We start from the raw sequence: 23,269 nt of genomic DNA on the forward strand, positions 1-23,269 counted from the left end.
GATTCTTACTTGCTGTGCACTCCACACTTGGTCGGAGCAGGGGGCGGCAGCATCTATTAAAAACATAGTCGCATCCGATAGGCAGCTGCTTCGATACTTATCGATATTGTGCAAGTGGAGTTATCGATAAAAGTAATTGATAGGCTCTTGCGTATGAACTTGTGTCACATCAAGCTCTAAACAAATCGACTTCGACTACTTTTACTTTCTATTTCGATACTTATCGATATTGTGCAAGTGGAGTTATCGATAAAAGAGAATTGATAGGCTCCTAATTGACAACAAGCTCTTCACAAATCGACTTCGACTACTTTTAATTACCATTCCACGGCGAGTTTAACTTTCTATTTCGATACTTATCGATATTGTGCGAGTGGAGTTATCAATAATAAGAATTGATAGGCTTCCGCGTATGAACTTGTGTCACATCAAGCTCTAAACAAATCGACTTCGACTACTTTTACTTTCTATTTCGATACTTATCGATATTGTGCAAGTGGAGTTATCGATAAAAGAAAAATTGATAGGCTTCCGCGTATGAACTTGTGTCATATCAAGCTCTAAACAAATCGACTTCGACTACTTTTACTTTCTATTTCGATACTTATCGATATTGTGCAAGTAGAGCTATCGATAAAAGTAATTGATAGGCTTTCGCGTATGAACTTGTGTCACATCAAGCTCTTCACAAATCGACTTCGACTACTTTTACTTTCTATTTCGATACTTATTGATATTGTGCAAGTGGAGTTATCGATAAAAGAGAATTGATAGGCTCCTAATTGACATCAATCTCTTCACAAATCAACTTCGACTACTTTTAATTCCCATTCCACGGCGAGTTTTACTTTCTATTTCGATACTTATCGATATTGTGCAAGTGGCGTTATCAATAATAAGAATTGATAGGCTTCCGCGTATGAACTTGTGTCACATCAAGCTCTAAACAAATCGACTTCGACTACTTTTACTTTCTATTTCGATACTTATCGATATTGTGCAAGTGGAGTTATCGATAAAAGAGAATTGATAGGCTTCCGCGTATGAACTTGTGTCACATCAAGCTCTAAACAAATCGACTTCGACTACTTTTACTTTCTATTTCGATACTTATCGATATTGTGCAAGTGGAGTTATCGATAAAAGAGAATTGATAGGCTCCTAATTGACATCAAGCTCTTCACAAATCGACTTCGACTACTTTTAATTACCATTCCACGGTGAATTTAACTTTCTATTTCGATACTTATCGATATTGTGCAAGTGGAGTTATCGATAAAGAGAATTGATAGGCTTCCGCGTATGAACTTGTGTCACATCAAGCTCTAAACAAATCGACTTCGACTACTTTTACTTTCTATTTCGATACTTATCGATATTGTGCAAGTGGAGTTATCGATAAAAGAGAATTGATAGGCTCCTAATTGACATCAAGCTCTTCACAAATCGACTTCGACTACTTTTAATTACCATTCCACGGCGAGTTTAACTTTCTATTTCGATACTTATCGATATTGTGCAAGTGGAGTTATCGATAAAGAGAATTGATAGGCTTCCGCGTATGAACTTGTGTCACATCAAGCTCTAAACAAATCGACTTCGACTACTTTTACTTTCTATTTCGATACTTATCGATATTGTGCAAGTAGAGTTATCGATAAAAGTAATTGATAGGCTCTTGCGTATGAACTTGTGTCACATCAAGTTCTTCACAAATCGACTTCGACTACTTTTACTTTCTATTTCGATACTTATCGATATTGTGCAAGTGGAGTTATCGATAAACAGAATTGATAGGGTTCCGCGTATGAACTTGTGTCACATCAAGCTCTAAACAAATCGACTTTGACTACTTTTACTTTCTATTTCGATACTTATCGATATTGTGCAAGTGGAGTTATCGATAAAGAGAATTGATAGGCTTCCGCGTATGAACTTGTGTCACATCAAGCTCTAAACAAATCGACTTCGACTACTTTTACTTTCTATTTCGATACTTATCGATATTGTGCAAGTGGAGTTATCGATAAAAGAGAATTGATAGGCTCCTAATTGACATCAATCTCTTCACAAATCAACTTCGACTACTTTTAATTACCATTCCACGGCGAGTTTTACTTTCTATTTCGATACTTATCGATATTGTGCAAGTAGAGTTATCGATAAAAGTAATTGATAGGCTCTTGCGTATGAACTTGTGTCACATCAAGCTCTAAATAAATCGACTTCGACTACTTTTACTTTCTATTTCAATACTTATCGATATTGTGCAAGTGGAGTTATCGATAAAGAGAATTGATAGGCATCCACGTATGAACTTGTGTCACATCAAGCTCTAAACAAATCGACTTCGACTACTTTTACTTTCTATTTCGATACTTATCGATATTGTGCAAGTGGAGTTATCGATAATAAGAATTGATAGGCTTCCGCGTATGAACTTGTGTCACATCAAGCTCTAAACAAATCGACTTCGACTACTTTTACTTTCTATTTCGATACTTATCGATATTGTGCAAGTGGAGTTATCGATAATAAGAATTGATAGGCTTCCGCGTATGAACTTGTGTCACATCAAGCTCTAAACAAATCGACTTCGACTACTTTTACTTTCTATTTCGATACTTATCGATATTGTGCAAGTGGAGTTATCGATAAAAGAGAATTGATAGGCTCCTAATTGACATCAAGCTCTTCACAAATCGACTGGGACTATTTTCATTTGCCATTCCTCGCCGACTTGTAATCTCTATGTACTCCAGACCTGGTCGGAACAGGGGGCTGGCAGCTAAAAGACGCCTTGGGAGCAGCTCTGACCTGTTCCTAGGGCAATGGCCGGGCAATGGGGAGGCGCTCCAAGCCGGGCGCTGAGATTAAGTGCCGCACCATTTGTCAAAATGCCGCCAAGGCAGCCGCAGACGCAGACGCCTCCGAGGCGATGGGCCAACTTTTAATTAGAAACTATGCGTGCTAGTTGCGAGTAAGTCCTGATAAATGGCAGCTCCTCGGCCAGCTCCAGCTCCAGATCGTCCCCCCCCCTCGGTGCTGATATTTCCACATACTTGGCAGCCGCTTTTTCAGTAGACATTCCAATAAAGTATAACAAGATTATTTTTTGTGGTTTTTGTTTTTTGTACTTTTTTTTGCATTTTCATACATATATAAATTTTTATTGAAACATTTTAATTGTACACATTTGAGTAAAATATTTTGTATGTGCGTTTGTGTCTGTTTGTGTATTTTTGTGCTAAACTTTGCATTCAATTTGATTGAATGAACAAAAATGCCTTTCTCTCTTTACAATTATGAATTAATTCATTAATTTTTATGCCCATGCAAATTCCGTCCGTTTTTTTTAATTTTCAAGCTGTGGATTTGAGCCCCATTTGGGGTCCCATTTCCCCCGACAATTTCCGATCAAGTGTGACACGTTCCTATTGATTCCGTTGTGCGATTTTTGGTCTGGCTTGCGCCATACAAAAATATAAAAAAAAACCACTAACATTCTACATACATAGCCGAACTCTGAATACGCTTTCGAAGAAGGAGAACATATATCTGTATCTGTGTATATCTGTGTGGGCGTGTGCGTGTGTGTGTGGTATATATGTATGCTTTTATAAAGTTCAAAAATGTGAGTTTCGGTTATCGCATATATAATATTGTTCACATATCCAAAGTTGTAGATTTTAGTGTATACTGTATTCGTTATGCTTATTGCCTATGTCTACACTGCCCGTCCTCTCGTCTCGGCAACGGTGGAAAATTCGAATTCGAATTCGGTCACATTCGCATTCGTAAATACCCTTTTGAAATGAAGCTAGCCGACTTACGGGTTGATCTCAAAAAGTGTTTTCTCAAAATGGACAATTGGTATTTATCATTTTCACTCGATTCGATCCGATATAGTATTATTATAGGTATTATTAGTTAGTTAGTATATGGCGGCAACTTTGCTTCTATGGCAAAGGGTACATTTTCCACGGTTTCCTGATACTCAAGCGACCGGCAGGGTATCCATAGTGCGCATATATATATATATATATAATAATTTAATATATTTGGTTAATTAACATGTATAAGTGTATATAATATAAGTATATGTGTATATATATATATATTTGTAAGTATTTGTAAGAGACACCGAAAAGGGCATTTAAAACCCGCGCCTAGAGCGTAATTAAGTTTCAATATGGTAAATATTTTGGATTTTGGATTTTCGATTTTCGATTTTCGATATCGATTTTCGATTTTCGACTTTCGCTTACGATTTTCGATTTCGAAATTCGGGTTTTCATATAATTTCGTTTGCGTCACAACTCGCAGCTATAGCACGCATTAGGGTCAACATTTTTCATTTGCACTCTTTCGATTTGTTGTCAAAACAACAAATATGAAACTTAAGTTAATTTCTAATTTAACATTATAGTTAGTATAAAGAGCAAAAAAATGTCAATCTCATAGGATTTGATCGATTTATGTATGTATATATATAGCTTATATATAGTATATAAATTTGTATAATCTTAAATTGTATACATTTATATAGATATACATATATATTTCTTTTGTATATGTGTTTGTATCGGTTATCATATGTATCTCCATCGACATATGAATATAAATATTATAATATAAATATTGTATAAATATATTTGTAAATATATGTGTAAATATGTATGCATATGTAATCCCCTACGAAATGGGTTTGGTGAAATGCGTCGGGGAAAGTTTGATCGAGATGGAAATTCGTCGAAAAAGGTATACCAAATCCAAGTTCCTGTTAGTTAGTTAGTTGGTTAGTTACTGTGGCCTTTTAATCAGTCTCGATTTTGTAAAAAGTTCCGTAAAAAGTTTACAGGTGCGTGCGGGTGCGGGTGCGGGTGCAGGTGCAGATGTGCAGATGTGCATTTATGTGCTGTTGTCGTTAGTTCCTATTTCCCAAAGTCCGTGCGCTATAGAAACAGCCAACATGGCCATATCCCCAGGCTTAATGATAAATTTGTGCCCTCTAAATACCCTTACAAATAGCAATCCCAATGCATTCGCTGAGTCGTGTGGCTTCCTGATATGCTCTGTATGTGTGAGTGTGCGTGCGTGTGTGTGTGCGTGTGTGTGTGTGTGTGTGTCTGGCTTCTAGATATGTTTGCGTGCGTGTGCCTCTGTGCCAGCTGCTGCAACTGTATTAGTCTACTCTCCAACTTTCCGTTGTCTCCTCTCTTTTTCGGCCTCTTTTCACGCGTGTTAAGCATATGTGTTTGTGTGCGTGTGTGTTTGTGTGTGTGTGTGTGTGCGTGCGTGTGCCTCTGTGCCAGCTGCTGCAACTGTATTAGTCTACTCTCCAACTTTCCGTTGTCTCCTCAATACTCTCGTTGGGCCTCTTTTCACGCGTGTTAAGCATGTGTGTTTTTGTGTGTGTGTGTGTGCCAGCTGTTGCAACTGTATTAGTCTAATCTCCATTTTGCGGTTGTCTTCTTCTCACGCATGCTAAGCGTTTCGCTTGCTTCGTTGTGCATTCAACCGGTTCACTTGACCGGTTCACTTGACCGGTTCACCTATTGGCCATGTTTTCCATTCTTTTCTTGCAATTGCTTCTCTCCGCCTCTCCGCCTCTCCTCCTCCTCCTCCTCCTCCTCCTCTTCCTCCTCTGCTTCTTCATGTTTCGTGTGCGCTTTGTGCCGGAGCTTCGCTCATTTGCTCAATAGCTAAAATTCCCCCTTTCACTTCTCCCCCCTCTCGCTGTCATGCTCCAACCCTGTCTGTCTCTCTCTCACTCACACGCAGCTCCGAAGTGCTGCGATGGATAATCTACTCTAGTTCCATTTTAGTTTTTTTTTGTTGTTGTTGTTTAATTTTATGGCGCAGCTCTAAAACGCACCTTGACAATTCTCTGGCAAATATTTTGCGATAAAAAACACTTCCTGCTCTCGTTCGTTGTGCCCATTATACATATATATATATCTATACCAGAACTATATAGTATATATAGGCGAGCACATGCGAGAGCAATATTCCTTCCTCAGATAAGACCTAATTAAAATTTCAATTTTTGCTGCTACCTCAAAAAACATTATACGATCGCAACCATCACGCGTCGGGGCATATACATATATATACATATATATATCTATATCTATATAGTATATACTCCCCTGTCAATCTTTTGCAGTTCTTTGTGGCGGCTTAGGGTTACATACATACATGTATGTATGTCGGTGTGTCTCTGAAAGATGTCTCCATTTCTTGCCATGCTCTGGTCACATATTCTTCGATCACATTCTTCTTCTTCTTGTATGTATCTCTGAGGATTATCTCAAGATCCCGTTATGCCCGCTAAGCCAGCCAATCTCCTCTTGCCGCACTCTGCCAGTCGGTTTGCGTCCTATGTTGTGATTGATTGATTGATGGGCTGCGTTGCAATGATGGTGATGTACATATATGCATGAATGTATGTCGTCTGTTGGTGTAGTGTAGGATTAATTTTATAATCGGTAATTGAACAGTTTACAGTACTGAGCACAAGCGCATTAATTCGAAGCATGCGCCCGACTCTAGACATTTAGTTAATGGATAATTGTTTTGATTATACATCAATAGGTTAATCAATCATATTTAATACTAATATGTGGCTAGAGCAGGCTGCAAACAAAATAGGGAACTGCGCAATGAGCTGAGCTTCAGCCGGGGCTGCGAATCGGGCGAATCGGTTATGTGGGAAACGTCTTTCACGGTTCTAGTCTGGTTCGTGAATCGTGAACCAAACCAGGGACAAACTGCGTTATACGTTTCGCAGCCCTGGCTGGCCCAGCTTAAAGGCTTTAAAGTCTAACCAACATTCGACAGTTCCCTGGGCTCGACTCATTTGATGTGCCTGCTCTTGGCCTAATCCCTGTATCCAGTTTCATATTTCCGTAATACAGCGGTACAAGCAATTGTAAGCGATATTTATGCTTAAAGTAACTTTTATGTGCAAACATATCAATTATCTTCAATTATATTAGAATATTTCTTTTTATTATTAAGCCATGGGTGTGTTAAGTGTGTTAAGTGTGGATGAGTGCTAAGCTCATCTTCCAAAAATCAAAATGAGACTAAAAACTTGTCTCGCTAGGTCAGTTTGCTCTGACGCGCCTTTGCCGAACTCCGTGCAGGGTATTGCCGTAGTCGGTTCTACCCCAAGCACACACAAATGGAGTTCGTCATTCGAAACCAATCCAAATCCAATTTTTGTTTATACCTTTGTAGAGGATATGGAAAATATTCTTTTGAAGGAGTGGGAAACCCAAGTATTCAAATCGGACGACTATAACATATTGTTGTATAGGAAGAATCGGTTCAATCATTTCATCTGTTTACCAAGCTTATTTCCTTCAATCTCAGAGAGAGAGAGAGCATAGTTGGAAGAATCGGTTCAATCATTTCACCTGTTTACCAAGCTTATTTCCATCAATCTCAGAGAGAGAGAGAGAGAATAGTTGGAAGAATCGGTTCAATGATTTCATCTGTTTACCAAGCTTATTTCCATCAATCTCAGAGAGAGAGAGAGAGAGAGAGAGAGATAGTAAAAAGGATATGAATATATTCCTTTGAAGGAGAGGGTAACCTATTGACATCGGAATCGGTCGAAAAATGTGTTTTTATCTGAGAAAGTTTTTTCGGTTTACCAAGTTTATATCCATCAATCGTGCTACAAGGGTATTAAATAGTCGGCCTGCCGAATATATTCGTTCATTTTCTTTTTGATTTAATTTGTTTAAACAAAATGTGCCCAATAATTGAATGATGTTCAATGCGAGCAAAGGTATACGTTGGGCTTTTCTATTCGTATACCCTGTTTTTGCCCGCCAAATGGGTTATTTTGATGCCAGATATTACAAAAATATTATAATAAAAGAAATATAAATCAAATTATAACCCTGATATAATGCTAAACAATCAAGAATGCAAATAAAAACATTTTGTTGCTGCTGCTGTTTTTGTTGTTGCTGTTGTTTTTGTTGCTGCTGTTGTTTTTGTTGCTGTTGTTGTTTTTGTTGCTGCTGTTGTTGTTGTTGCTGTTGTTTTTGTTGCTGCTGTTGTTGTTGCTGTTCTTTTTGTTGCTGTTGTGTTTGTTGCTGTTGTTGTTGACGGCGTTGCCAGACAGCCAGCATGTTTTCACATTGATATTTGGTGTGCTTATCGTATATCGATAAATTTTGGAATTTTGTTTTGTTTAATTTCATTTCAAAAGGTTTTCATTGAAAAATTATTGTCCGTTTTTTTAAGTAGCTGGCAGCGACAGCGCCGTCCCGCCGCGATAGGGACTTTCATGAAGATTTGAACATAGGTGGGGCATAAACTATCGACAAAACTAATCGATTAATGGCAAACCAGAGAAACGATACGAGAACAACAGCCTTTAATTTTTATGCAACGTTTTCGGATATTTGTACTAATTTGGTCGAAAAGGATTTAAAATGTAATTTGAATTTTACCGAAATCGATAAACTAATCGATTAATGGTAAACCAGAGAAACGATACGAGAACAGCCTTTAATTTTTATGCAACGTTTTCGGATATTTGTACTAATTTGGTCGAAAAGGATTTAAAATGTAATTTGAATTTTATCGAAATCGATAAACTAATCGATTAACTGGAAACTAGAGAAACGATACGAGAACAGCCTTTAATTTTTATGCAACGTTTTCGGATATTTGTACTAATTTGGTCGAAAAGGATTTAAAATGTAATTTGAATTTGATCGAAATCGATAAACTAATCGATTAATTGAAAACTAGAGAAACGATACGAGAACAACAGCCTTTAATTTTTATGCAACGTTTTCAGATATTTGTACTAATTTGGTCGAAACGAATTTAAGATTTAATTTGAATTTTATCGAAATCGATAAACTAATCGATTAATTGGAAACCAGAGAAACGATACGAGAACAACAGCCTTTAATTTTTATGCAACGTTTTCGGATATTTGTACTAATTTGGTCAAAATGAATTTACAATGTAATTTGAATTTTATCGAAATCGATAAACTAATCGATTAATTGGAAACCAGAGAAACGATACGAGAACAACAGCCTTTAATTTTTATGCAACGTTTTTGGGTATTTGTATTTGGTCGAAACGAATTTAAGATTTAATTTGAATTTTATCGAAATCGATAAACTAATCGATTAATTGGAAACCAGAGAAACGATACGAGAACAACAGCCTTTAATTTTTATGCAACGTTTTCGGATATTTGTACTAATTTGGTCAAAATGAATTTAAAATGTAATTTGAATTTTATCGAAATCGGTAAACTAATCGATTAATTGGAAACCAGAGAAACGATACGAGAACAACAGCCTTTAATTTTTATGCAACGTTTTTGGGTATTTGTATTTGGTCGAAACGGATTTAAGATTTAATTTGAATTTTATCGAAATCGATAAACTAATCGATTAATTGAAAACTAGAGAAACGATACGAGAACAACAGCCTTTAATTTTTATGCAACGTTTTTAGATATTTGTACTAATTTGGTCGAAACGGATTTAAAATGTAATTTGAATTTTATCGAAATCGATAAACTAATCGATTAATTGAAAACTAGAGAAACGATACGAGAACAACAGCCTTTAATTTGTATGCAACGTTTTCGGATATTTGTACTAATTTGGTCGAAACGAATTTAAGATTTAATTTGAATTTTATCGAAATCGATAAACTAATCGATTAATTGGAAACCAGAGAAACGATACGAGAACAACAGCCTATAATTGTTATGCAACGTTTTCGGATATTTGTACTAATTTGGTCGAAATGAATTTAAAATGTAATTTGAATTTTATCGAAATCGATAAACTAATCGATTAATTGAAAACTAGAGAAACGATACGAGAACAACAGCCTTTAATTTGTATGCAACGTTTTCGGATATTTGTACTAATTTGGTCGAAACGAATTTAAGATTTAATTTGAATTTTATCGAAATCGATAAACTAATCGATTAATTGGAAACCAGAGAAACGATACGAGAACAACAGCCTATAATTGTTATGCAACGTTTTCGGATATTTGTACTAATTTGGTCGAAATGAATTTAAAATGTAATTTGAATTTTATCGAAATCGATAAACTAATCGTATAATTGAAAACTAGAGAAACGATACGAGAACAACAGCCTTTAATTTTTATGCAACGTTTTCGGATATTTTTACTAATTTGGTCAAAATGAATTTAAAATGTAATTTGAATTTTATCGAAATCGATAAACTAATCGATTAATTGGAAACCAGAGAAACGATACGAGAACAACAGCCTTTAATTTTTATGCAACGTTTTCGGATATTTGTACTAATTTGGTCAAAATGAATTTAAAATGTAATTTGAATTTTATCGAAATCGATAAACTAATCGATTAATTGGAAACCAGAGAAACGATACGAGAACAACAGCCTTTAATTTTTATGCAACGTTTTCGGATATTTGTACTAATTTGGTCAAAATGAATTTAAAATGTAATTTGAATTTTATCGAAATCGATAAACTAATCGATTAATTGGAAACCAGAGAAACGATACGAGAACACCAGCAGCTTAAATTGTAATGCAACGAAACGGATTTTGGATTTGAATTGATTTGGTTTATGACATAGGCAGAGGGTGGGGCATAAAATATCGATAATGTTATCGATTAATTGCAAACTAGAGAAACGATAAAAAAACAGCGATGGTTTTTGATTTGCTTGGACTAACGGATAGCAGACAAATATATTCCCTGTAGTTTTGTTCGATTTTGTAAACAATCTATAGGATTCGAAATATCGGCACGCCGAATGGACATAGAATCTCTGATGGTTCTATGCAAAATGCTCAATTTGATTCAATTGAGACACACTGTCAAAACGAACCAGTGAGTATATAGTGTTCATGTTTCCCCACCTAATGCTATTTATACTAAAAAAAAAAAACCTATTATATAGCTTAATCTACCCAATATGCTTGGTATTTAGTTAGTTTTTAGTATTTGTTGGATGTAGGATATATATATCAGCGTGACTAAGCCACATTCCGATTTGAATTTGACCTGGCCCATAGCCCCCCCCCTAAGCGCGCACCTCCGCGTAACTCCTCCAGCTGAATCAATATACATAGTCAGTCTTTACCTCAGGTTAGCCTCACTCTCGCTTAGATGACAAACAAATCGCTGCAGCTGGAGGAGTTGCGTCTCTTCAGGTTCCTCTTGAAGCGCAACACAGTGGCCAGAAAGATCCTAGTCCTAGCCGTCAGCTTGGTCACCACCTTCCGGTTGCAATCGGTCGGCGCCGCATTGGAGTCATCATCATCATCATCATCATCATCATCATCATCGTCGTCGTCGTCGTCGTCGTCGCCGTCGTCGTCGTCGTCGTAGTCGTGCAGGCCAATGTCAAAGTCGAGAGCTCCGCTCGAGTGGCGCCTGGCGGATGCGGAGGATGCGGCTGCCGCGGCCGCTGCCGAGGTGGATGGCCCGTTTTCGTTGAAGTTGGACCGAGCCCGACGCTTGCGGATGTTCGCGGCGAGCTGCTCGAATTTGCCGAGTGCGCTGGTGTAGCCATGCCGCGAGTCGCTGCCCATGTCCTCATCCTCATCCAGCTCGCTCTCGCCCATCCGCAGGATGTTCTCCAGTTTGAGGGCGCGTCGGTTTGCCCGTCGCACCTGTTGGCTGCGTGCCGCCGCCGCCGCCGCCGCCGCGGCAGAGGTGCTCGGCTCCATGCCAAGCTCCTCATCGCTGCCAAGGTCCTCATCCTCGCCCTGGCCCTGTCGCACCATGCGCCGGGCCGGCAAATGCATGTGCCGATGATTCTGTATTGTGCTCTGCAGATTTAGACGCTGCAGTTCCACGTCGCTGAGCAGACGGATTCGCTGCGGATTGAGCTTCACCTGGGCGACAACGCCCACGAGCAGCTCGTCGACATTGTGATCGATGCCCGACGATGTCTCGATGAATTTGCATGGAATTTCCTTGGCCAGCTTGCGGCCGACTGGAAAAGCTGACATGACAAGAGCCTGTCTGGGATTTAGTTTAAGGATTGCCTCACTCACCTTGGCGCGACACCTCGCGATGACGCTCCAGATCCGTCTTGTTGCCGACGAGAATGGCGCCACGGGCCAACAGCATGTCGTTCTCCTTCAGGTAGGCCAGCACCTTTTCGGCTGCCTTGAAAGAGCCCCGATCCACAACCGAATAGACAACCACAAACAGATCAATGTTGTATGTGGCGCAGAAAGCCTCAGTCTTCAAATGGAGAACGATTACGATTACGATAACGATAACGATAACGATTACGATAACGATTGGAAGAAAATAATAAAAGAAAAAGAAAGCCTCAGTCTCGAATTAAAGAACGATAACGATTACGATTCCGATTGGAATAAAACAATAAAAGAAGTAAAGCAAACATCCAATTTTCATTTTTAGCTATATATAATATAAAAAGCCTCGGTCTTAAATTGGAGAACGATAACGATAACGATTGGAAGAAAATAATAAAAGAAGTAAAGCAAACATCCAATTTTCATCTTTAGCTATATATAATATAGAAAGCCTCGGTCTTAAATTGGAGAACGATAACAATTTCGATTACGATTCCGATTGGTAGAAAATAATTAAAGAAGTTAAGCATACATCGCTACTTTCATTTGTATCCCTCTATAATCTCTCTGCGCTACTGTTATCCTAATAGAACTCATCTATTTGTTGCAGTAGATGCGACTTGATCAACCGGGTAGGTCTGCTATATCATCTAGATGTCATAGAAATCATGGGCTTAAAATCTAGTTGAAGTATTTATATTTTTATATTCAATTTTTCAAGATTTTGCTCCGTTTAGGAGCTTTACTCATATCGTCGAAATCCTCGTATTATACTCCTGTAAAAGTAATTATAGTTTTCTCATAGCAAATGCAATGCTTGAATCGAAACATTTCCGACATAATATATACTTTATATATACTTGAAAAGCATCTGAAGCCAAGTCAAGCCCTGTTTCTATGCAAAAGACTTCATCTGTTTTAAAGCTTAGCTAGACACATTAATAAATCAATGCGCTACTCAACACTTAAGCGGCAATCCTCAACGTTTTGCTACACTAAACGAGGTGAGGTCGAATCGGAAAACTTCATTATATAGCTGTCATTATATGACAATCGGTCGAAGAGCATTAAATTCTACAATTAGCTAGTCCCCAGCTAGACATATACACAAATAGATGTTGACATTATTTAGCAGCAAATTGCGCTACTCAACACTTAAGCGGCAATACTCAACGTTTTGCTACACTAAACACGAGTGGGGTCGTGGTCTGTGGGGCTGCGCGCAAAAGTAGGCAACAGAAATTGTCAATGCAATTTGGCGACAAAGCGCACACACACACGCACACACACGCACGCACACGCACACACACACGCACACGGCATGCCAGTGTGAAAAGACGTTTATAAGAATGTAATGCGCGTTGGCCTTTTAGCAGCTGGTATAAAAAAAAAGTGTTAATGACATTTGACAAAAGTGTCGGCCAACAACTCCCATATGTGTCTGCGTGTCTGCGTGTGTGTGTGTCTAGTGTGTGTGTGTGTGTGTGTGTGTGTCTAGAGGGAGCTCTTAGCCGAGAAAGCGTCGATGTTTGACCCAGTCATCCTCAGAGCCTCGGAGCTGGCCGTATACTCACCGACATTTCACAGGCCGGATGATCAATCATTTCGAGGTCCGTCTCAATGTTGTCGACCAGCACGGAGACCGTTTTCCGGCCGTAGTCATCATCTGTTTTGAGGGAAGAAGAAGCAAACGAACAGATTACAGCAAATTAGCGCATTTCATCGCAATTTCAACTCAAGTCAAGTTCTCAGCTCGAGTGGTTTGCCCTGATTCATTCCAGCTCAAGCACAACTAGGCACTTGTTTGTGCGGATTAAAGTGTGCACACTCAATTTATTCTCATTTCTGTGCATATCTATTATATCTGATTCTATTCGACAAGTGCGCACTCAGATTGTGCAATCAGTTCGGTTTCAACAAAAGCCGCCTTCGAGTGGCAGCTAATTCGGCGAAAACTGCACTCGAGTGTAGCTCATTACGGCGCTAGCCAACACTGCGCGTTGTCTCAGTGTTGTGTTAGTACTTCAAGCTTGCAGCTCGCCTATGAAAATCCTTGACAAGTACGCAAAATGAATGAATATGGATATTCGCAATACAAAACACTTTAATGGCCAATTATGATTCGTTTAGCTGCGAGCCATGCGATTCGTGCACGCGAATTGAAAGTCTTGCATTTGATGCCAATTGCGCTTGGCAAGCCTTTGCCCGATATTCTCATTTCTGTGCATTTATATTATATATTATTCTATTCAGATTGTGCAATCAGTTCGGTTTCAACAAAAGCCGCCTTTGAGTGGCAGCTGATTCGGCGAAAACTGCACTCGAGTGTAGCTCATTATTGCGCTAGCCAACACTGCGCGTTGTCTCAGTGTTGTGAGAGTACTTCAAATGAATATTCACAATACAAAACACTTTAATGGCCAATTATGATTCGTTAAGCTGTGAGTCGCGAATTGAAAGTCTTGCATTTGATTAGATGCCAACAATTGATTGGCAAGCCTTTGGCTTGATACTTGGCTCAAATTGAGTTAATTATCGAATTGGCTGCGCAAAGGCGCATTAAAGCTTAATGCCTAGCAATTAATATGCTCAGCCACATGGGAGCCCATTGTTTCGCCAAGTCCAGTAATATTGGAATTCCGGCGAACAAATGTTGGCTTTCTGTGTAAGGACACTTCATTGTCTGTTAAGCTCCCGTCGAGAGAAGCGCGGGCCAGTTGCCTGGTAAAAATGGCAAATGGAATCGATCAAAGCTGCAATGCGGCGCGGTTATTTTTTCCCCTTTTTTTTTTGCTTTTTATCGCAGGTGGAGTATTGAGAGTTGGGCGTGACCACATAAAAAGGCGCGCGCGTAATCAATGTGATTTCATTTCGCCAGGGGGGTTAAATACCGCATCAAAAAAAAAAAGGCGTCGTAAAGTGCTGCAATCAAAATATATGTGCAAGTCACCCAGCTCCAGCTCCCCCCCGTTCACTTGCCACCACACGTAGACCGCCCGCTGCAACAGATAACAGACACTGCAGGTCCTTTTGGGGCCAAGCAATGCAGGACTCTAGATCAAACGTTTTTTTCAGCTGCGGCGGCCGCAGCTTCGTCCTTCCCCTTTTTGCATGTCGCAAGCAATTTGCACACAAATTGAATGGCAAACACTAAAGCGGCATTTTGTTGGCGGCTCCCAAAAAAGCATGCTGCAATTTGTCTCTTTGTTATACCCTGTACTTAACGAAGCAGCAATGGGGGAGCTAGACTTGCAGGAGAAGGTTTGTGGCTTAGGTAGCTGAGCATTGGATTTGACTAACTGACCAATCGGAAAGGGTTTCTGGCTTAGTTATCTGAGCATTGGATTCGCTAGCGAGAAGTCACCGGTTCAACTCAATTGTTTTCTTTGTTATACCCTGTACTTAGCGAAAGAGCAATAGGCCTTTCAGCTAGTAGAGCTAGACTAGAAGGAGAAGGGGTGCGGCTTAGTTATCTGAGCATTGGATTAGGTAGAGAGAAGTCGCCAGTTCAACTCAATTGTTTTCTATGTTATACCCTGTACTTATCGAAGGAGCAAGTAGTAGACCTAGACTAACTGACCAATCGAAGAAAGTTTGTGGCTTAGGTAACGGAGCATCGGATTAGCTAGCGAGAAGTCGCCGGTTCAACTTTCTGTTTTGTGTTGTTATGCACGAAGAAACAATCATTAGGACTAGCTATGGGAATGATTTGAGCCGTGCAACGCCAGGTAACTTCTTCTTCTGATCAGATCTATTCGCTGAGATATCTCTGAGCCCAACTCAATCCGAAAAATCCGTTGAAGTCGGCCGGATCAGAAAATTATACCTAAGACCTTATAAGCCAACCAATGAGAACTCGATTGCTTTACTCGGTCGGGAAGAGTATTTAATTGGGAGATATTCGTTGTGTAGCTTGTTTATGCGATTAGTCATGCAGCTAAAAGGAGCTGGACTCGCATTCGAGTGCAATTACCCGCAAACCAGGGCAAATAATAAATCTAAGCTTATAATCTAACCATTGAAGCATATGTGTGAGTGCGGAAATTGTTGGGGATAACAGGATTTGGGGGGAGGATTGGAGGATGGGGATGGGGACAAAACTGTGAACAGGTATCGGATTGCGGATGACGCTATTTAAAGAAATCCCATTTTCTCGTTACGAAACTAATAGATATGAAACACAATGCTAATTGCAAATCGCGCTGCCAACTCCAGTTGCCTCAAAATGTCAAGGTTCACATATATTTATTGACGCAAATACGCGATGTGTGCACAATGATACCTGGCACAGAAGCTGGCGCAGATGCTCGCCCCATTGATGTCATTTATATTCGCAGAAGGATACGCAGATATTGTGTGTATTGTATTGGGGGGAGAAAAATTCATATTCACATTCACATTGACATTCACATTCGCATTTTTTCCTCTATTTGCTTTCGATTTTTTTGCGCGCAGCTCTTAAGACGTCAATGCAGCTTTCAAACACGTGCGCACACACGCGGACAAAACGCGCGGACAAACAGGTGGACAAACAGGTAGACAAACAGGTGGACAGACATGATCCCCCCCCCCCCCCCATAACCCCTCACGCCACGCCCACAGACGCGCACTTGAAACGACAGTTAGTCTATGTGCATTAGTGGCCAGCCCCGAGCATGCAATGGCCGTGTCGAATTCAGGGTTAGAACCAGCGCCCTCTCTCCCTCTCACTCTCACTCTCTCGGTTTCGTGACCGCCGCTTAACACAAAAACTGACATATTGCAGAACGAATAAACTTGATAAAATGTTCGAGAGTTGACTCGAATGTGAACCGATTACACAATACTCTGTTTCAAGTTCAATAATGCCTAAAAATTACCGAAAATTAGATAGCTTCTAAAACGGTAAGCAGTGGCTTTCCAACTGTGGCGAGAAAGTTGGCAAAATGTCCATAAGCTTAGGGTCTAAAAGATTGCCGAAAATTAGATCGATTTGGGTGACTCCAAAACTGTCAGCAGTGACTCTCCAACTGTGGCGAGAAAGTTGGCAAGTCCTGGTCCAGGTCCAGCTGCAGCTGCAGTTGCAGCTCCTGTCCAAAGCTGTGGCCGAATATTGCCGCCTTTAGAGCTGTCATTTGTCGAGGGTATATTTTGCGCTCCAAAAGCACCACAGCAAACGAACCGTAACCAGGGCAAGACAACAACAACAACAAGAAAAGAAAAAAAAAGGGGGGAAAAAAAAATACGCTAATGCAGGTGCTCCATAAGCTGCATAAGCTCTTCATTGGAACTGAAGCGAAGAGCATTCGATGTGACAACCAAAACGTAATTCCACACGGACTCGGACTCGGGCGACTTGGGGCAAATGGGTCTTCAATGGAAAGGCAGTTCTCGGAATGCATTTAATTGTTAACTGGTGCAAGCTAATAAACTGCAGAAAGTTTGCAATAATTTTCAAGTTTGACACGCAGCCATTGCAAAACGGACCCTAATCAAGTTTTTGGGGCAGAAACAGAAGCTAAATGAATAAACATTTTTGGTGACAACTTTTCTATAGGATTTGCCGGAACTCTGAGCTGTGGTGCCATTTCTTGCGAATAGCAAGAAAAACAATTGCTTATACCCAGCACTAAGATGAATTCAATGCAACTCTCCCGCAATTATACTAGGAAATATTCCTGGCCGGAGCGTTGTTGCCTGCGCGAGCCTTCCTGCTAAATCTGGCCAGGCTCCTATACAAAATCGAAATTGTTCAAAATTCAGGCGAAGAGGATATGCGCGAGAGGCTTTTGCCATTTTGGCCAAGAATGCCTTTTGCCTGTATTCAGTTCGACTATCCGAATATTCCCAAACAAATATTCCTGCACTCTCTGCATTGTGCGAGCGAGGCTCTATTCAAAAAGCTAGCCTACAAAACAATATCATTCGATTTCAAAGGAATAATTCTGCAAATTTCATGCGAAGGATATGAGGACAGGTGATGCCTTTGCCTTTGCCTTTGCCTTTGCCTTTACTCGGACGAAGCTCTATTCAAAAATCTAGCCTACAAACCGATGACATTCGATTTCAAAGGAATAGTTCGAGTAGTGAAGAGAAATTTTTGAAAATTCCTGCGAAGGATATGCGAGAGCCTTTTTGACTAACAATGGCGACAGGAGTTGCCTTTCCGAATATTCCCAAAAAATATTCCTTTATTCCCAAATCTAGCCTACAAACCGATATCAATCGATTTCCAAGGAATAAATCGAGTAGTCAAGAGAAAATCTTGTCCAAGAATCACGACTGGAGTTGCCAGCTGCTCAGCGATTACAGGGTATAAGAGCCGAGCAGTAGCTCAGCAACTGTCGTATTTGCAGCTTGTTCAGTTTATGTGCGTTAAACGTACACCAACAATAGCCCCTGGTGCCACACACACACACGCACACACACGCAGACACACACTCAGACAAATGCAAGCAGGACAATGAACGTTGCGTGTGGCATAAAGTTGCTTTGTTGCTGCTGCTGCAGCTGATGCAGCTGCCTCTTTGACTCAAGTGCTAATTAAAAGTTGGGGGAATTTCATTCTTGGCTTGGCTGCATCCCGCATGCTGTTGAGGCTTTGGCTTTGGCTTTGGTTTTGGCTTTGGATCTGGGCCAACAATGCGGCTGGCAACATTTGCAACGTGCTAACATTTCGCATGCCCCAGTGCCATTTGCAGCTCCCAGCTCCCAGCTCCCAGCCACATCCACATCCAGGTCCCTGTCCACGTTCTCACCGGTTTTTTTTATTCCCTTAGTCATACATCATTCGGTGGGCGGGCGCGATTTGGCCCGCAGGACGGACAGGACGGCAGTCCCGGCTCCTTGCATGCACTTCCGACATCCGACATCCGACATGCGACGGGCTGCGGGCTGCGGGCTTTTGGGTCAGGCCAAGCCGGGACACGTGTGCGTGGTGCATGCATTAGCCAAGTGCCAGCGACTAACTAATTGCAGTCAAGCACTGACCAAAGCCAACTAATCAGCTTAATAAAACGAGCAAAAAAAACTAAATAAAAACAACTAATCCTAATACATTAAAAGAGCTTGTCCCGCCGACTGACCCAAACGGTTGCGATTTCTTTGTTTCGCCTCAAAGGAGAGCAGGTCCTTTGACAAAAACAACAACAAAAAAAAGTTGCGGCACACGGCAGCCTGCAGGTGGCCAGTTCAAGTCCAGTGTGCCTAATTAGTTATTACGCAGTTAGAAAAAGTAATAGAAATAAATTTGAAAAAAAAAAAACATATGACTATGTTGATTAAAGCCCCTCCTAAATCTAGTTTAGATAGTTAACCAAAAGGCTTCCCATATCTATCTCTTGGAGGTCTAGGAAGTCTAGGAATCGAATTCCCAGGAAGACAGGAGAGGAATTCTATATATCTGAAGACTTCAAGTCGAAACGGAAACATAAATGGGAAACTGTCCATGATAGGTAAAGCTCTCCTTATATCTTGTTTGGATAGTCAACTACAAACCTTCTCAATACATATGAGAGTCTAGGAAGTCTTGGGATCGAATTCCCGTGAAGACAGGAAGGGAATATATCTGAAGGCTTCAAGCCGAAACGAAAACAGAATTAAAACTCCTTCTAAATCTAGTTTAGATAGTCAACCAAAAGGCTTCCCATATGTATCTCTTGAAGGTCTAGGAAGTCTATGAATCGGATTCCCAGGAAGACAGGACGGGAATATGTATCTCTGGGATGTCTAGGAAGTCCAAGACAGGAATATATCTGAAGGCGTCAAGTCGAAACGGAAACATAAATGGGAAGCTGCCTATCAATATTAAAGCTCCTCCTTTGTATAGTCAGTCAAACCTTCTCATATGTATCTCTTGGCGGTCTAGGATGGCTAGGAATCGAATTCCCGTGCAGACAGGACGGGAATATATCTGAAGGCTTCAAGCCGAAACGGAAACAGAATTAAAACTCCTAAATCTAGTTTAGATAGTCAACCAAAAGGCTTCTCATATGTATCTCTTAGAGGTCTAGGAAGTCTATGAATTGAATTCCCGTGAAGACAGGACGGGAATATATCTGAAGGCTTCAAGCCGAAACGAGTTTAAAGCCGGACTGCACTTTAGAGGCGATTCGATGGCACGAACTGCGCAATTTGTTGCGCCACGGTCAGAAATGAAGCATGCTTTTATTCCGCATCTATTTATAAATGAATGTAATCCTTTTAATAATGGGTCGCAAGTCATGCGATTGCAGCGCACAAATAGCTGAAACAGTTTTTTAACCGGTTTCCGGTTCGGATGGTATTAACAGTGGCCCGACTTAAGTAGCTCTCTCTGCGTTGCACGAGCATTAGCTGACCTAATCCCCACACCACACCACCCATTCACCTCCCGAGCGACACTCTTGTTTTTTTGTTTGACCCCGCCCACTGTGGGGCGTTGCTAAGTTGGCAAAGTTAATGAAATTAGCAGCGAGACGCTTTTCATATTTTATGAGTTTGCGGCGCAATTAAAATGCAAATGCGCCTGATTAAAAGCCACAGACACAAACCGAACCCGAACCCGCAACCCGCAACCGAATTCAAGGCCAAACCCACGTCCAAGTCCATGCTGGGGAGCACGCAAAGCTCCAGCTTTTGTCTAAACAAGTAAGAGGTTCTAGTCGGGAGCTTTAGTCTAAACAAGTAAGCGGTTCTGGTCGGGAGCTCCCGACTAGGGGATACCCTAAACCATCTTCTTCCAACAGGCGATGGGTATAAAATGAAAGATACTTTATATATATATACTATTCTAGAAGCTACATGTCAAGTTTGGCGATTCTAGCTCATATTATTTGCCGAAATCAATTTTTATTGATTACTTGGAAACGGGGCAAGTTATCGAATATCGGAAACAAACTTGATCTGCGCGGGCACTAGGAGAACCTACAGCTAAAATTTCAAGTCTCTAGCTCTTATAGGTTACGAGATCCTTGCGTTCATACATACGGACGGACAGACGGACAGGCGGACGGACTGACAGACAGACGGACAAAGCTTGATGCTGATGCTTCCTTCTGCCTGTTACATACATTTGCACAAATACATTCAGGGTATAATGATGTAAGTTTTGGCACGTGTCAAACTTACCCAGACTCAAATCGTAGGCGCATATGTAGTCCGATGTTGTGAACTGATATGTCAGCGTTGTCTTGCCCACACCGGGCCCGCCTAGCATGGCGATTTTAAAGACCGGAATCTCCTCCTTAGGCTTCTGCGGCTGTTGTTGTTGTTGTTGTTGTTGTTGTTGCTGTTGTTGTGGTTGTTGTTGTTGCTGTTGTTGCTGTTGTTGCTGTTGGTTGTAGGCATGTTGGTGCGGAGCGTGCGAAGGGTTGCCCGAAGCATTGCTACACATGAAAAGCGAAACAAGGAAAAATAATTAAAAGCCTATAATCAATAATTTACAAATCTAATAAGGCTGAAGGCAAGCCGAGGCAAGGCGAGGACTCCGCAAAAAAATTCAATCAAATGCCATCAATCTTGCTGACAGGCGAGCGTATATCCGACTAGAAAATACTCTCGCACACACAAAAACATCCATTTCCATTCTCTCTCTGCTCTTCTCCTGCCAGTCCCACACTTTGTCTTGATGAACTTTATTTATAATCAGATCTTAATGAAATGCTCAGCGCTTTATATACTCGACCTCCAGAATTCTCTATTTTTCCCTTACCTTTTGAAAATAAGGTTTACCTCAATTTGAAGCGAAATGTAAATCAAAGAAATGAAATATTTGCCAACTGTATTAACTATTCGGGAGCCTATCCTTGAGTTAGGAAATTATGTTTAAATATCGATATTTATCGATCTTATTGAGTTATCGGTAAGTATCTCAGAATTTAGATGGCGAGACGAAAGGCCAAATAGACGTGGCTATAGAAAATGATGCCAACTAGCTTTTATAATCTTTGAGCTAGAAAATAATCTCTAAATATCGATATTTATCGATCTTCTGAAAATGGAGGAAGTTATCGGTAAGCGCGTAATTCGATTGCGAGCGAAAGTATCTCCGAATTGAGATGGAGAGACGAAAGGAAGAATTGGCATTCTTATATAAACTGATTTCAAATTAGGCATAACTAGCTTTTATATGCCTTGAAATAGGAAATTATATCTCAATATCGATATTTATCGATATTAGACAAATTAAGGAGGAAGTATCTCAGAATTGAGATGGCGAGACGAAAGTCCGAATAGACATGACTATATCAACTAAACCTGATAGGGAATCCATATACTTGATGGGAATGCTTGCTTCTGCCTGCGCATTTATTCACTGTGAGAATCGGTTAAGTATACGCTCAGTTAGCCAGCTTAAAGTAAGCCCCACCGTGCATGTATTTATGGACAGACTATTGTAAATACCGTCGGACATTTAATGCGAATGTATTTATTGTTGTCGGAGATGTGTCCGCCTATTTAAGGAATTTGATTTTACGATTTGATGGGCGGAGGCGAAGGAATGAAAATGATAAAATTGTCAGGTGGGAAGCAAATAACAATAAAAAGCGAAGAATTCCTTTGACAATGCAACACGGAGTCCTCGCAACAAAAACCAGGAAAAGCTTCTCTGCAGCTGGCGGAAATTGTTTTGTGTGGAAAATGTATGAAATTAGTCTCTCTGTGCGTGTGTGTGTGTGTGTGTGTGTGTGTGTGTGTGTGTGTCGGTATGTGTCTATCTGTGTGTGTGTGTGTGCGTGCCATTGTTGTCGCTGCTTATAAACTTTGCCCTGCGCCTTGTGCGCGTCTCTGCGCTGCTTTATTGTCATTCTATAAACAATTTATTGCAACGACTTTCTGAATAACTCGCATTCGGACTCGCATTCACACTCGCATTCCCACTCATATTTCGCACTCATATTTCGCACTCACCTGTTGTGACGATCCACGTTGCTGTGGGTGGCGCCGGTTCCCGTCGATGTCACGGAATTGATCGAACGTGACCTGCGACTGCTGTTGTTGGGCGAGGCGAGGCAAAGCAGAGGAATTTGGATTAGCAGATGGAATGCAGCCTTAGAAAAGTACGAGGTTCTAGTCGGGAGCCCCCGACTAGGAGATACCCAAAACCTTCTTCTTCCGACAGGCGATAGGTATAAAATGATTATATACTATTCTAGAAGCTACATGTCAAGTTTGGTGACTCTAGTTCATATTAT

At 40.6% G+C, this 23,269-nt stretch overlaps 1 protein-coding gene across 3 annotated transcripts in view; it reads right to left on the bottom strand.

The window, feature by feature from the left end:
* Positions 1-5,267: 5,267 nt before the first annotated feature.
* LOC135440904 (putative uncharacterized protein DDB_G0271606) overlaps positions 5,268-23,269 on the bottom strand; it is a 37,568-nt gene continuing 19,566 nt past the window's right edge. For all 3 annotated transcript variants that reach the window (XM_064700316.1, XM_064700319.1, XM_064700317.1), the window contains 6 exons: positions 22,986-23,066; positions 21,204-21,460; positions 13,691-13,782; positions 12,066-12,258; positions 11,147-12,004; positions 5,268-6,457 (listed from right to left, as the gene is read on the bottom strand). In XM_064700316.1, coding sequence (XP_064556386.1) covers positions 11,169-12,004; positions 12,066-12,258; positions 13,691-13,782; positions 21,204-21,460; positions 22,986-23,066 — 1,459 coding nt within the window. In that variant the 3' untranslated portion in view covers positions 5,268-6,457; positions 11,147-11,168. The remainder of the gene's footprint in view (positions 6,458-11,146; positions 12,005-12,065; positions 12,259-13,690; positions 13,783-21,203; positions 21,461-22,985; positions 23,067-23,269) is intronic.

The sequence above is a fragment of the Drosophila montana genome, unplaced genomic scaffold, assembly GCF_035044405.1.
Source record: "Drosophila montana isolate Dmon_TW-CO22-7 unplaced genomic scaffold, ASM3504440v1 contig_1688_1, whole genome shotgun sequence".
Classification (NCBI taxonomy): Eukaryota; Metazoa; Arthropoda; class Insecta; order Diptera; family Drosophilidae; genus Drosophila; species Drosophila montana.